The 15862-nt window shown below is 38.5% G+C and overlaps 1 protein-coding gene across 1 annotated transcript in view; it reads left to right on the top strand.

The window, feature by feature from the left end:
* The window catches only part of LOC139468020 (uncharacterized), a 145778-nt gene that overhangs the window by 93139 nt on the left and 36777 nt on the right, over nucleotides 1-15862 (top strand). Inside the window, exons 36-51 of the mRNA XM_071249681.1 lie at nucleotides 376-572; nucleotides 1327-1546; nucleotides 1690-1851; nucleotides 2758-2919; nucleotides 3758-3919; nucleotides 4847-4942; nucleotides 5545-5649; nucleotides 6347-6473; nucleotides 7119-7212; nucleotides 9451-9571; nucleotides 11039-11148; nucleotides 12242-12359; nucleotides 13099-13227; nucleotides 13680-13810; nucleotides 14749-14942; nucleotides 15321-15445. Coding sequence (XP_071105782.1) covers nucleotides 376-572; nucleotides 1327-1546; nucleotides 1690-1851; nucleotides 2758-2919; nucleotides 3758-3919; nucleotides 4847-4942; nucleotides 5545-5649; nucleotides 6347-6473; nucleotides 7119-7212; nucleotides 9451-9571; nucleotides 11039-11148; nucleotides 12242-12359; nucleotides 13099-13227; nucleotides 13680-13810; nucleotides 14749-14942; nucleotides 15321-15445 — 2253 coding nt within the window. The remainder of the gene's footprint in view (nucleotides 1-375; nucleotides 573-1326; nucleotides 1547-1689; nucleotides 1852-2757; nucleotides 2920-3757; nucleotides 3920-4846; nucleotides 4943-5544; nucleotides 5650-6346; nucleotides 6474-7118; nucleotides 7213-9450; nucleotides 9572-11038; nucleotides 11149-12241; nucleotides 12360-13098; nucleotides 13228-13679; nucleotides 13811-14748; nucleotides 14943-15320; nucleotides 15446-15862) is intronic.

The following is a 15862-nucleotide window of genomic DNA, read 5'->3' on the forward strand; positions in this document are numbered from 1 at the left end:
CCAATGACTTGGTTTATGCATGTCATCATATTCCAATTATAGAATAGAATATTCCAAATAGATTGATGCTCATAATGTCAATCACTTGATATTCTGGTCCAGACTCAATTATTTACAGACTGTACATAATTGCAGTACCCTTTGCTACATCCCTGCTCAATGTGCTGTTTTCTCATGATGGACGCTTTAACTTAGGTTTCTGCAAATAACATAAAACTCACCGAAAAATTAAATACATACGTTATCACTGCTATTGCTGCATGAGAGGTGAGATTTCTGGGATAAGGAATGGTTATCTGTATTCTAGTCATCTTTTGAGTGACAACTGAGAGATAAAATCTATAACTGATAATCGGTACTCTCTTTCTCCAACAGACAAGGTCGCACCTGACTATGACCTTGACCTTGACTTTGAGTTTGAGTACAATGGCAACAACAGTGAGAGTTGTGTGTTCCACCTCAAAGACAAGATTCTGGAGGCGCTGGGTCCAGTAATCACAGAACCATGTGCCCCCGCGAGCGACCTCCTCAACATCACTGCCAACTACTCCATGTCCATTGAAACCACAAAGGTCTGTGTGATGATATCTGGCTCAAATCAGTGGCCCTGTGTTTCAACTCAGTAGCACTTCTAGAAGTGTATAGGTCAATAGGTCCGTGATTTTCAGCTTAGTGCCTACGACGTGTAATGGGGACAAGTTTTCTCAGAAAATACTGAAGTTACATAGATGAAAGTTTGCATGTTTATCTAAGAGAGAATTGTCAAGACTGAGTTCGAAAATTGGTCCCGTCATTCGTTTACAGAGTTATGGCCTTCGATCCATGTTATTTGTACAAATGGGTCAAGTTTTCTCAGAAAGAACTGAAGTTAGCTTATCTAAGAGATACATATCAAGACTGAGTTATTTTTCTATAGAAGGGGCCTTTTGTGTGCATTAATTTCACATTTAATAATTTTTCCTGATGACAAAAAGCGTGCCAAGTGCCTATCTCTTCATAAGCCTTTATGGGGCTCATTTTTATAGTTTATGTTCACAACTATATGGACAAACAAACTTCTAATGTGCCTCATGGCGGGGTATAATGTTAACACTGTTTTCTTGTTCTCTGTTGTTTTATATTTAGTAAATCAGACTTCATGATTAATTTAGTATATCTGGTCCATCCTGTTTTCAAACCCTTTTTCACAAAACTTTGATTTTGGGGATTTGAGTTTGTATAGATATTTAGAAGGTATATTTTCCATTATTGCAAGCATGATCAAAACAATACATTTTGTGGAGTGTATAGGTTCTGGTCATGACATCTTGATGTGTTCCGCTGTAGGTGACCGTCGAGGTCAAGGTCTACATACAAATGGTGAAGCCCAAGGATCCTCCATACGATCTGGCCTCCGCCTGTGGGAAACTCATCCTAGAGCAGGCAAACACCACCAACCTTGACATACACATAGAGGGATGTGGCAACGCCACCTACAGGCCACCTTGTACAGGAGGGGGAGATAACCAGTGTCCTCCAGGCCACATTCCAAGGGAAGAGTATTGTCGTAAGTGATATATTTTTCTTAAGGATTATGACCTATTTATATACTGTATAATAGGGCTGGGACGGGTCACTCGGGGAATCGGGTCGGGTGGGTACAAGAAATATGGTACATCAATGCTGATGTTTGCACATTGTATCTTGTAGTGGAATGTACGAGAGGCACATTTGCCAACCTGACCTCTGGTCAGTGCCAGAGCTGCCCGAGAGGCTCTTACCAAGATGAGGCTGGACAAGCATCATGTAAGCCATGTGCCACAGGGACGTCGACAGAACAGGAGCAGTCTGTAGCAGAGTCTCAATGTCTAGGTGAGCACTGAGGCTACACAAACATAAACTGTAAATGCATATACACTTCAGTAAATGATCATCAGATGGTTCTTTAGTCATCAACAGACTCAGCCTAGTTTTTCAAATTTATGGCTGTAAAATTTGATATATTTATAGCAATAATTGTACCCTAACTGGTACTAAGAAGGGCATGTTAAGTCAAGTCAAGAAAATTTACTTTGGGACGAGATGTCTACAGTCGAGTTGTTCATTGTTAACGTTTACCTGTTTGGACACCTAGTCCCTGAAAATACAAAGCTGAAATTTTGTATGGAGGATCCCAGATTTGATTTCTCTAGCAAATGCTCACAATCCAGTTTCAAACATGGCTGTCATGGTGGCCATATTGAAAATGTTATTTGTACCTATTACTCAGCCATTTGTGTGTGTATCTTTATGAAATTTGATATGCAGAATAACATCTAAAAATGGTTTTGGCATATTTTGCTTTTGGATCAGTCTACATCGTTAGACCTTTGAGTACCCCTGTTTTTCAAGTGTTATTGCATTTCCTACATCTCCCCTAAAACTACAAGACCTGTCGAGCTGAATCATTGCATGCATTTTTTTGCTGCGAGTTGCGGTGTAAAAAATCTTTACATTAACAAACATCCGAATGTAGCACAGATCAGGTAAAAATAAACAAAAACCTAAATAGGATAATGAAAAGCGAGCCAACAATAGAATACCCAGTGATTTTGCAAGAGAAAAATGGTAGAGGACTTTTCATGATTTTCTCAACTTTCCATAGGACATTTTTCGATATTGTTACCAAATGTGAAAATTAATATCTGGGACATTTTGGTTGACGATCATCGATGTCCTAGAAAATAAATGAATCGGGAACCTTGAATGCCCTCCCTGATCCTTGTATCACTGTTACAGCACAATGTCCTCCTGGGGCGTCGTCGCCATCTGGCTTGGTGCCGTGTAGCCAGTGTGAGAAAGGATGGTACCAGCCTGACGTTGGCGCCACTGAGTGTGTCAAGTGTCCAGGTGACCAGTCAACACAGCAACCAGGCGCCGACACTGTTGATAAATGTTTCGGTGAGATTTATTTTTTTCAACTACCTGTGAAAGAGACCAATTTACTTCAATCTAGTCTTATCTCTTTATAGCAAGTAGCCCTAATGGGATGTCCTTTTCAACTGTTATCAAATAACATTTAGATGCAGAATGTTAAATGTAATCAAGCAGTTGTACAATACAGTAAGTGATCCCTTGTGTATATGTGTATCACTAAGATCTATCAGGGATCGATTTAGCTATATCCAAGCTGATCCAGTGCAGGTAAAACATTCCTAGTGCATTTAACTGTTATTGACAGGGTGCACCCAGTGCAGGTAACATTTCCCACCAAAAGTGCACAGCAGCAGTTACATTGGCTGCAAATCTTTTAGAATCCAGGAAACAAAATTCATGAAAATAGTGAAATACACAGGTCTGAGCGCAATGAACTTGCAGAACTATTTTTTTAGAATTACCACTTGAATAGTCACTCATGAGGTTACAATCACAAGCAACAGACACTTTGAAACTTCTGTTTAAGGTTGTTTACTGAATATCAATATGTGAAAAGCCATATACAGATTTCCTTGATATAAAATACTGGAGCACATTCTTAAGTTCATTTTCTCTTTGAATTTATTTAATATTCCAAATAACTGAAAATACAGTCTTTCATTTTTTTATAAAATGGTTTAGCCAATATTTTGGTGGTTTAACTTGATTAAATCACTTGGTTGCACCTGGTGCAGGCGGCCAAACAGAATGAAAGTGTACACTTGTTAAAACAATCCTGACCATATCACCATCAAAAGGAAGCATTTGTAGCATACATGTATATTTCCTATGATAATCACGCTATAAATACTCCACCCCCCAGGAGAGTGCCGGCCGGGCTATGTGAGCTGTTGTGGGGTGGAGCCCTGCTACCCCTGCCCCAGGAACACCTACAACGACAAGTATCGCAGCACCTACTGCATACAGTGCCCCGAGAACACTGTCACCGTGGACGTCGCCAGCAACAGCAGCACGCAGTGCATTGGTGAGGTCGTCATCACACTCAGGAAGGCATTGAACAATAGAGTCCTTCATAGCTACAACCCTTGCTACAATCATGTATTGCTAAACAAATTTAAGAAACATCATTGTTAACACCAGTGTTTAGGATAGTATGCATTCTGCATGCAGTGGAAGAATCCATTTCCTTTGATAGGGGACTATGGTGGGATGGAGGCAGTGCACTTGATTGTGCTCTGTGTACAATCATGATTGCACCATGCTGATTCCAGATAAGCACAATAGATGTGCATAACTGATTGCCACATGAGCAAACCTTCCACCCATGCTGGTATTTTTTGTTGTTGTTGTTGTTGTTGTTGTTGTTGTTGTTGTTGTTAGTAACTGCACAGAGTTGAGGTGAAGTGAAATAGGATTTAATGTCGCATTCAAGATTATTGCACTTGTATAGTGACATGCATGCATGTGTGTTGATACTTGTACTAGTCTGGACTTATTTCGGTTTTATAGTGCTAGTCCACTCAGAAACCATGCCACAGTTTACCAAGGATACCCCACTCAGATACAGTCTACTAACTCCAAGCCAACCAGTCCTTGTTTTATCCCCTTAATGCCAAGCACCAGGCATGATAGCAACAAGTACCAGCTTTTAATGTCTTTTTGTAGATGGAGATCCATGGGTTCAGTTGTTTGGGTTTCTTGAGTTTGTTGAGAAGAAATAAAAACCAAATCGCTGTTGATATGATTCACAAGCCAGTATATTACTGGAAAATTGCTGCGTTATTGCTGAGAGCAACATAAAAAACATATTCACTTCGGTTGGAAATAAAAGTCATTGTACAAGTGTGATGTACAAGACCGCATGAACATTATTAAGCTTCACATACAAAACCTGTCGCTTAAACGATTAATAAATGGTATATGGTTTAATTTTTCTGTAACTGTTTTTCAGTTGTGGATCAGTGTGAAGGTCACAGCTGTGTTAATGGTGCCACCTGTTTGAACAACGACACCTTCTACACCTGTGATTGTCTACCTGGCTTCACAGGTACATGGAACTATCAAAACCACATTATTACAATTAACTAGTAACTTCAGTCAATTTCCTCATAAAATGAACATATGTTCAGATTTGTCAATAATAGTTTATCAATGTGTTCAATTATCTAATACATTTACCTTGGCTTAACCTTCAGACTGCTGAATTGTTATCACACTTCTTACCCCGGCCTGCTGGATTAATTTTTAGCGTAAGACACTGTAAAGAGGGTGTGCGATTAAAAACAGTCAAGACTTTATTAAACATGGGATGAATGCGCCAATTTTGGGCACATTTATACCTGATAGAGAAAATGCACATAGCCATAAAAAATATATGCTTGATTTGTTGGCTCCAGGGTATAATTTTGTCAACTTTATATAATGGAAAAACATTACCAGGGTTAATTATTCTTTAATCTTAAAACACAAATGTTAACGGGTATGTTTGTGTAAACCTACTGTGTGTTTTACCCAGGAGTCCGGAAAATTTATAATCCCAATCGGACTTTTGCATTTAGGCCACGCCCCCTTCAAATAGCGTATTATAGTACGACTTATCACACACATTACAAGTTGTTATGTTCAGTGTTCCCTTTTACCACCATGTAGGCTCCTTCTGTGAGACTGACATAGATGACTGCGCATCTCAGCCCTGTGTGAATGGTGGCACGTGCGTGGACGCCGTCAACAACTTCACCTGCTCATGTCCTCCAGGTATGTCCCAGGTGGTTTGTTTGTCTGTCTGTCTGTCTGTCTGTCTGTCTGTCTGTCTCACACTGCACACAGCAATATTCCAGCTGTATGCCAGTGGTCTGAAAATAATCAAGTCTGGGCCTGCCAATCCAGTGATTGACATCATGAGCATCGATCTATCCAATTTGATGATGACATACGATGACATGCATCAACCAAGTCAGCGAGTCTGACCACCCGATCCTGTTAGTCGCCTCCTACGACTAGCTAGTTGAGGATGGTGGTGATGTTTACAGTATACAGTTTGGATAAATGTTGACCCTCCATGTAATGATCCAAATCCAGTAGTGTCATAATTGATGTACCAGATACCATATATCAATATATGGTCTCTGATTGTACCAACAGCTGAAATTCTGTCCCATGATATGGATTACGTTAAGTCATTTCCTTTTGATAACATTTTCTTTAAAATGCTCTGCATGTTTGTAATATAAAATGAGTTTGACAAGTCAAATCATAATCTTTATGACTTTGATGAAAACTGATAAATAAGATGCTGATTTTAATTCTTTTTGTTATTCACATTTTACTGAATTTTGTATGTAAAACATATGTCTTTCCGATATTGAGTCATAAATGAATCAACTGTTTTGAGGAAAGTGTCATATCTTGTTTAAAAAAGAGTCATGAATACATGTGTTGTGTCATGTGACAGGTTATGATGGGGGCTGTTGTGAGATGGTGACGGACGAATGTCAGCCCGATCAGTGCATCAATGGTGTGTGTGTCGATGAACACCTCGCATTCCGCTGTGAATGCTATGACGGTTTCCAGGGCAACCTGTAAGTCATACTGCTTCTCATGCTCCAGAAAACATCGTAATTTTCCATGTCTGTCTTGAAAGGCATGTTGTTTTTCAGAGTATGATCTCAATAAAAGGGCCAATCCTAAAATTGTCAGAGAAAAATATATTTTAAGCAATGTTTGTAAATATGGTGGAAAATTCAATGACAGGTGTATGTGTAATTTTCATGAGGACAGGGGTGAGGGTTGGACCCCACATTCGTACCCATACTCCACTGGATTCTTTTCCACTATAAGGAGTGAGTGATTGAGTGAGTTGGGTTTAACGCCGCTTTTAACAGTATTCCAGTTATATAACAGCGTGTCAGCTTAATGTGGGAGGAAAGCCCGAAGAGATGCAGGTCTCAGACATGTACCACTTCGGTGGAACCCACGAGCATGGGTATGGTGCTGACAAACCTAGAAACATAATCGGGGCGAACTGGGATTCGAACCCACAATCATACATTTCTGGCGTGCCCAAGGGACACAACTCTGCACAGCGAATAGCGGCGCCTGAGACGACTGGGCCACCCGTGCCCCCTCCACTATAAGGATAGCATACTGATGAGGTTTTTATTCATGTTTTAGTTAAAAGGTTAATTATCAGTGAACAAAGGTTGAGATTTATCTGTGTTTCCCAGGTGTGACGTGAACACTGATGACTGTGACGGCGCTCCATGCCTCAACAGCGGCGTGTGCCATGACATGATCGCTGACTATTTCTGCGACTGCACAGTGAGTAGCTAATGTTACCTGAAAGAGTTGCTCTTGTTCACACTTTACATGGCTGCTATAATACTACCAGGTATAGCCGTCCATGACATTGTTGCATGTAGTCACTTGCACCATCATGCTCTTTATTGCCTTGTGGAGTTATCAATGAATGGAAGTATATTCTTGTTTCTTTGAATTCAAATAGGGCTAAAACTAGCAGGATACCTAGGGGTAGACAAGTAGATCTGGAAAATTTTGTTGTCTGGAAAATGACAAATACAACTGATAGCTATGATGATGATGTTGATGATTATTGTGGTGATAGTGATGATAGTGATGATTGTGGTGATAGTGATGATTGTGGTGATAGTGATGATTGTGGTGATAGTGATAATAATGATGATTGTGGTGATAATGATGATAGTGATCGCCGATTGTGGTGATAGTGATGATTGTGATAATAGTGATGATTGTGGTGATAGTGATGATTGTGGTGATAGTGATGATTGTGATGATAGTGATGATTGTGGTGATAGTGATGATTGTGGTGATAGTGATGATTGTGATAATAGTGATGATTGTGGTGATAGTGATGATTGTGGTGATAGTGATGATTGTGGTGATAGTGATGATTGTGTTGATAGTGATGATAGTGATGATTGTGGTGATAGTGATGATTGTGGTGATAGTGATGATTGTGGTGATAGTGATGATTGTGATGATAGTGATGATTGTGGTGATAGTGATGATTGTGGTGATAGTGATAATAATGATGATTGTGGTGATAATGATGATAGTGATCGCCGATTGTGGTGATAGTGATGATTGTGATAATAGTGATGATTGTGATGATAGTGATGATTGTGGTGATAGTGATGATTGTGGTGATAGTGATGATTGTGATGATAGTGATGATTGTGGTGATAGTGATGATTGTGGTGATAGTGATGATTGTGATAATAGTGATGATTGTGGTGATAGTGATGATTGTGGTGATAGTGATGATTGTGTTGATAGTGATGATAGTGATGATTGTGGTGATAGTGATGATTGTGGTGATAGTGATGATTGTGTTGATAGTGATGATAGTGATGATTGTGGTGATAGTGATGATTGTGGTGATAGTGATGATTGTGATGATAGTGATGATTGTGGTGATAGTGATGATTGTGGTGATAGTGATGATTGTGATAATAGTGATGATTGTGGTGATAGTGATGATTGTGGTGATAGTGATGATTGTGGTGATAGTGATGATAGTGATGATTGTGGTGATAGTGATGATTGTGATGATAGTGGTGATAGTGATGATTGTGATGATAGTGATGATTGTGGTGATAGTGATGATTGTGGTGATAGTGATGATAGTGATGATTGTGGCGATAGTGATGATTGTGGTGATAGTGATGATTGTGATGATAGTGATGATTGTGGTGATAGTGATGATAGTGATGATTGTGGCGATAGTGATGATTGTGGTGATAGTGGTGATAGTGATGATTGTGATGATAGTGATGATTGTGGTGATAGTGATGATTGTGGTGATAGTGATGATAGTGATGATTGTGGCGATAGTGATGATTGTGGTGATAGTGGTGATAGTGATGATTGTGATGATAGTGATGATTGTGGTGATAGTGATGATTGTGGCGATAGTGATGATTGTGGTGATTGTGGTGATAGTGATGATTGTGATGATAGTGATGATTGTGGTGATAATGATGATTGTGTTGATAGTGATGATAGTGATGATTGTGGTGATAGTGATGATTGTGGTGATAGTGATGATAGTGATGATTGTGGCGATAGTGATGATTGTGGTGATAGTGATGATTGTGATGATTGTGGTGATAGTGATGATTGTGGTGATAGTGATGATAGTGCTGATTGTGGTGATAGTGATGATTGTGGTGATAGTGATGATTGTGATGATTGTGTTGATAGTGGTGATAGTGATGATAGTGATGATTGTGGTGATAGTGATGATAGTGGTGATAGTGATGATTGTGGTGATAGTGATGATTGTGGTGATAGTGATGATTGGGATGATAGTGATGATTGTGGTGATAGTGATGATTGTGGTGATAGTGATGATTGGGATGATAGTGATGATTGTGATTGTTAGTTGTTTGTTGTTTAAAGTCGCACTCAGCAATATTCCAGCTATATGACGGCAGTGTCTAAATAATCAAGGGTTTGATGTCAAGGGTAAGATGACAAGTACAGTGGTAATTACACATGAACATTCTCTTGTTTCAGGGGACAGGGTTTGAAGGGAAGAACTGTGAACACAACATTGATGACTGCTGTGTGTGCAGTTGCCTCAATGGTGCTACCTGCAATGACCTCATCAACGGCTTCAACTGCTCCTGTGCACCAGGTACTGTAAACTGTGAACTGTAAATCTGTGATCCAAACACTGACCCAACCAGGAAGTCTTACTGTAAATATTTGATCCAAACACTGACCCAACCAGGAAGTCTTACTGTAAATATTTGATCCAAACACTGACCCAACTAGGAAGTCTTACTGTAAATCTGTGATCCAAACACTGACCCAACCAGGAAGTCTTACTGTAAATATTTGATCCAAACACTGACCCAACTAGGAAGTCTTACTGTAAATCTGTGATACAAACACTGACCCAACTAGGAAGTCTTACTGTAAATCTGTGATCCAAACACTGACCCAACCAGGAAGTCTTACTGTAGATCTGTGATCCAAACACTGACCCAACCAACCAGGAAGTCTTACTGTAAATCTGTGATCCAAACACTGACCCAACCAACCAGGAAGTCTTACTGTAAATCTGTGATCCAAACACTGACCCAACCAACCAGGAAGTCTTACTGTAGATCTGCGATCCAAACACTGACCCAACTAGGAAGGCTTACTGTAAATCAGTGATCCATAAGCTTTTTCCTTCACTCACAGTTTTACATATGCACACAAAACCTTGGAGGCGTGTTTCATCTTATGACTTGTCCAAATGCAAGAAATACTAGAAGAAAATAGAACACGTCGACATACCTTATACTGAAACAATACAGTGTGTCACGGTATAATTTAATCAAAGCGTGTGAGAGGAAAAAAACATGTGCTGCATGGACTAGCTGGAGTCATGACATATAGAATTTAACAACTTCTCTGTGGGAAAACTGGGTTATAAAACTTGATACAATATGAGACAGCAGGTCATGGAATTTTCATGTAAAAATAATTGTGACTTTTTACCAATCATCAAACACAATTATGTTCATACCAAGAGGCAAGTTTATAAAAATGTTAATTTTAAAACCTAGGTATTACAATTGAAATGCAAAATCTCAAAGCAGGTTTAGAAGTGACCCATTTCAAAACCTTGCTTTGGAAGTTGAGCTGGTTACTAGGTTTTCCTGAGGTTGTCAGGAAACTGATGCAATATTGGGTAATAGGGTAAGGGTTAGATCAACCATAACCTTTGCAGAAACGGGAAACAATATTTATACCAAATTTCTGGCCTTGATGCTTCTATAAGGAAGCCTTTTAGGGTCATTTGGATTTTTCTTTAAATTTCAAGATACTTACTTGAAATTTCAAGATGTTATGTTGAAATTTCAAGATAATGATCTTATAATTTCAAGATAATAAGTTGAAATTTTAAGATTATAAACTTGAAATTTCAACTTAGTATCTTGACATTTCAACTTAGCAGCTTGAAATTTCAAGATGAAAATAAAAAAGATAAATGGCCCTAAAAGTATTCCTTACTTGTAGTCATTATTATGGAAACCTTTCATCAGAGTATACTTTCATAATGTATTAACATATTATTCATTAATGATATGATTTTACAACATTCCTTCAGGTTATGAAGGTAATCGGTGTGAGGTGGACATCAACGAGTGCAACTCTCACCCGTGTGAGAACGATGGCCGATGTGAGAACCTCCCGGCTGACTACAACTGTATCTGCCAGGTGAGTACATACTGATCCAGGCATGGCATTCACCATTATCTCTCTGAATCAGGAACTGCTCATGTGCTATTGTTTGTTATTTGTTTATTTGTTTCCCAACACACTCAACAATAATCCAGCTGTATGAGGACAGCCTGCATTAGATCAACAAGTCTGGACCAGACAAACCAGTGATTGATATTGTGGTGAGCACCAAGCTGACCACAATCCATTTAGTCATCTCATATGGGTTGTATAGATTGCTAGGGACCACTGGACATTAGGTATGGTGATGAGTCTTTATATCCCGACCTAAAAGGGCAGAAGCATATAATAATACCAAGAAATTCTGTCCCTCCATCCGAACATTTTGTGTGTGACCTTTTACAGGAAAACTACAGCAGAGATTCATTTCAAACTTGGTGAACACTTTTTATACCTATGAGAGGTGCAGTGCTAAGTTGGATTTCTGAATTTTCTGTAAAAATACAGCTTTTTTCATTTTTTAACTTAGAATTTTTTTCAATGAAACATTTGTGCAACCTGTAACTAGAAAACTGTTCCCTGGATTCTTTTCAAATTTAGGGAACAGTTTCCATACTAATAGGAAAGATGCAGTGCAAAGTTTCATTTTGATATGAAAAATTATGAGTTTTGTCATAACTTTGAGTATATTTTTACTTCAACATTTGTGCGACCTATAACTTAAAAACTAGTTCATGGATTCTTTTCCATTTGGGGTACAGTTTCTGTACCAATAGCAGAGGTGCGGTACAAAGTTTAACTGTATAAGTGGATTTTCTGAGAAAATATTGCTTTTTTCATGTTTTGAACTTAGAGTCGAAGTTGGGGGTATTAGTGAGCCCTGCTCACTTTTTGTCACGTTTTGTTTGGGTTTTTTTCCTTACTGAGCCAAAATGTCCATTAGAACATATGGACATCACTCATTGAAGAAATTCTTATTTGTCATATGTGATAAAGTAGGTGGTAAAGTTTTGATGTGGTTCTAACAACTTGAAGAAGTCATAGAAGTAGTGAAAATTGGGCCACTTGTTGGTTATTTGTGCCCAGTTAGCAACATAGTGTACAAAGAGTTATCTCCCTTGTTGTGCAGCCTGGCTACACTGGTGTGAACTGTGAGACTGACATTGATGAGTGTGAAGCTAAGCCATGTGAGAATGGTGGCACCTGCAACGATCTCATAAACGACTACCGCTGTGACTGTAGCTCAGGTCAGTATGATGTACAATATCACTACACTCTCCGCAAACTCTTCCAAGTAATATTGCAAGTCTCATATACACTGTATACTGCTCAACAGCTCATATATACTGAAAAAATAAAGTTAGGGATTGTGAATATTTTTGGGGATATTTGATATTTTAATGAAATACAACAAAATATCCCTCAAAATATTCCGGATCACTAACTTTTTTTGTTCAGTATTATCAGATTATAAGGCCTCACTGTTCATATTCTATATTGTACACATTTTTGTTTACCGCTCAGCTGTGGTAGGTTAAAAAGAAGAATAAACATTGTCAGTATTTTATCTTTGTTTTTGAGAGGCAGTCGGGTAGCCTAGTGGTTAAAGTGTTCGCACGTCACGCCGAACACCCGGGTTCGATTCCCGACATGGGTACAATGTGTGAATTATGGAATATTGCTAAAAGCGGCGTAAAACCATATTCACTCACTCACTCTTTGTTTTTGCTTTTTGGCTCTGATCAATCAAATCTTTTCAGTAATCCATAAGAAAAAACATGTCACCTCATATACCGTGTGATTGTCGATACTCCCGTAATGACAAACTTAGTACAAAAAGGTATGAATAAAGAACAATTTCCAATTGGTAAAAGAACGTAAGAAATTTGATGAATTGATCAAGCTGAATGATGCTTTCATGAATGAATAATCCTGATATTGATGAGGTCATTTTACAGGAGAAAACTACAAATGTCATTATTGCAGGTTACGATGGGCGAAACTGTGAGGTCAACAAAGACGACTGTGACCCCTACCCTTGCTCCATACAGGGTACCTTGGAATGTGTCGATGGTGTTGATGATTTCACATGTGACTGTCTGCCTCTGTTCACAGGTAAGAGGGGGTGAATATTGGAACGTGTAGAGTTGAAATGTTAATTGTTTTCACACACAAATCTATTTTTACTTTTCTTTCATATTTGATCTATCTGATCGATGTGTATGCGTACCCTTTGTACTCTTATATGCATGTATGTGATGATGATGATGGTAGTAGTAGTAGTTAAGTAGTGGTAGTAGTAGTATCATTACCTAAAATGTGTATTATCATTATTATTTTCTATCATTATTATTATAATTACTTTGGATATTACTAATATTTTTAGAACTCTATTATTTATTATATTATCATTTAAAACTTTGTATTATCCTTATTAGCTCTCAATTATTATTGCTATTTTTTTTAAATAATATTTTTAAAACTCTATTATCATCATCATCATTGTTGTTATTATCATTATCATTCATCTCTAGAAATTAAGTGCTGATGAGTATATGTATTCCCAGGTACTCTGTGTGAGACGCAGTTAGACGCCTGTCGGACAGACAAGCCCTGCGCTAGTGGCGCCACCTGTGTTCCGAACGGAGACACATTTACTTGTTCCTGCCCGCCAGACTACACTGGAACTCTCTGCTCAGTGAGTACAAATGTTACTGCAGTCATGAGCCAGTATCGATGTCGCATACAAAACTCGGAATCCTTCAGCCATTACTGCTTGAATATAACCTTGTCATTATGATGGTCTGTGGTCCCTTGCACAGTGCACAGATCATAAATACATGAAATTGAGCCGAGAGTAGGTGGAGGTCATTGGTAATCTTGACACTTAGGAGTTTCTAGGGCTTCGGCCAACCCCTATACGTGTGATAATTAAAAACTGTGTCCCCTTAGACAAGTGAATTTGTTCAATATTGGCAATTTTCACTGGCAGCAAATGGGTACCAGGTATGATGAGATGGTTACATGAATGCAGACATTCTGGGATTGTATACTTCCCAGGAAGCTGAGAATGTTATTTGAGTGAACTGTGATCCATGTGACCTTGGTAATAACTGTGTAGCACTGTGATCCATGTGACCTTTGTAATAACTGTGTAGCACTGTGATCCATGTGACCTTGGTAATAACTGTGTAGCACTGTGATCCATGTGACCTTGGTAATAACTGTGTAGCACTGTGAGCATGCTTTAGAGCATAGATACAGCAAAATATGGATACATATTTGTTCTGTCTTTATAATCACCTTGTTGCAGTGGGAATGATATGTCTGCCACTTAATTCTGGGTTTAATTTGTTTATTCTACAAAATCTTTTTAATACAATCACAAGGCTAGAATGTTCAGTGGAATCTGTCTAAACTCTCTTGGGGCTGACATTAAGTGTTTGTTTTCACTGAGGAATGACATGACTTTAAAATTGGCATTACGTCGGTTTTTCACAAATTTTTATATTATTTTTTTGGGAATGATTGAGTTGGCTTCACAAATCGTCCACATTTAGGGAATTCACTTATCACAACCACTTCCCATCCTCACCGCCTCTCAGAATTAAAAAATCTTTCTCTTTTTTTCATCAGACAAAGATTGACAACTGTGCCTCCAAGCCTTGTCTGAACAACGCCACCTGCATTGATGGTGTCTACAACTACACCTGCAACTGTTCATCTGGGTTCCTTGGCCGCAACTGTGAAGTCAACATCAACGAGTGCGACTCCAGGCCCTGTCAGAATGGTGGTACCTGTAACGACATCATCGATGGATTTACATGCAGGTACTCACCTCTGCAGCTTATTTCAAGATTTTTTAAGATTTAGTTCTGATAGTACCAGAAAACTGATATATAAATTGAAATAAATAGAAGGTAAGGTGAGGTGAAATGGGGTTTATTGCACTTATAAAGCTGCTTGTGTACTAGTCCGGACTGAGGCCGATTTATAGTGATAGCAGTTTAACATGAATACCCCACTCAGACACAGTATACTGATTCCGAGCCGACCAGCCCCTGTAAAACTACATTTTCATAATTAAGTTAATTCCAAATCGTTAACCATGATCTAATTTAACAAAAAGATAATGCCTGCACACAATTCCGTGATAAATGTGTCGCTACTGTATGTATGTCGTGTTTATTATGTTGTGTTTATTTCAGCTGTTTACCTGGTTTTAACGGCACCCAGTGTGAGACTGATGTTGACGACTGTGCCAGCATGCCCTGTCATAATGAAGGAACGTGTGGGGATCTCGTTAATGACTATCAGTGTGACTGTGTTAGAGGTGAGTGTCAAGGTCGTTCAACTTTGAATCTAATCTGAAGTCACACATCTATATGACAGTATATCAGCAGATTATTCGAATGGGTTGTTAATATACTACTGAAAAAAGTTTGAAAAACAACCTATTCTTTCATATTACTATAGTTAATCTGTCATGGCAGGTCGGGTGGTCCTTAACTGTATTTCAGCAGTGAAGGTTGCAAGCATGGATACAGCTTTTTGTTAAAATACAATGTCTGCATGTAATTCAGGAAAGAATGTCTGTTTGTCAGCAAAAGATTAGTTCAGTAATTGTAATTTGTTTTGAAAACTAAATGATTTAATTATGTATTTTATTTGATAAAATGATAAGTATGCTTCAAAAAGTGTGCTGACATAAAACACCTTACACTCACTAACTTTGTATGTATCATACTAT

The sequence above is a fragment of the Haliotis cracherodii genome, unplaced genomic scaffold, assembly GCF_022045235.1.
Source record: "Haliotis cracherodii isolate W230 unplaced genomic scaffold, xgHalCrac1.p SCAF_2, whole genome shotgun sequence".
Lineage (NCBI taxonomy): Eukaryota > Metazoa > Mollusca > Gastropoda > Lepetellida > Haliotidae > Haliotis > Haliotis cracherodii.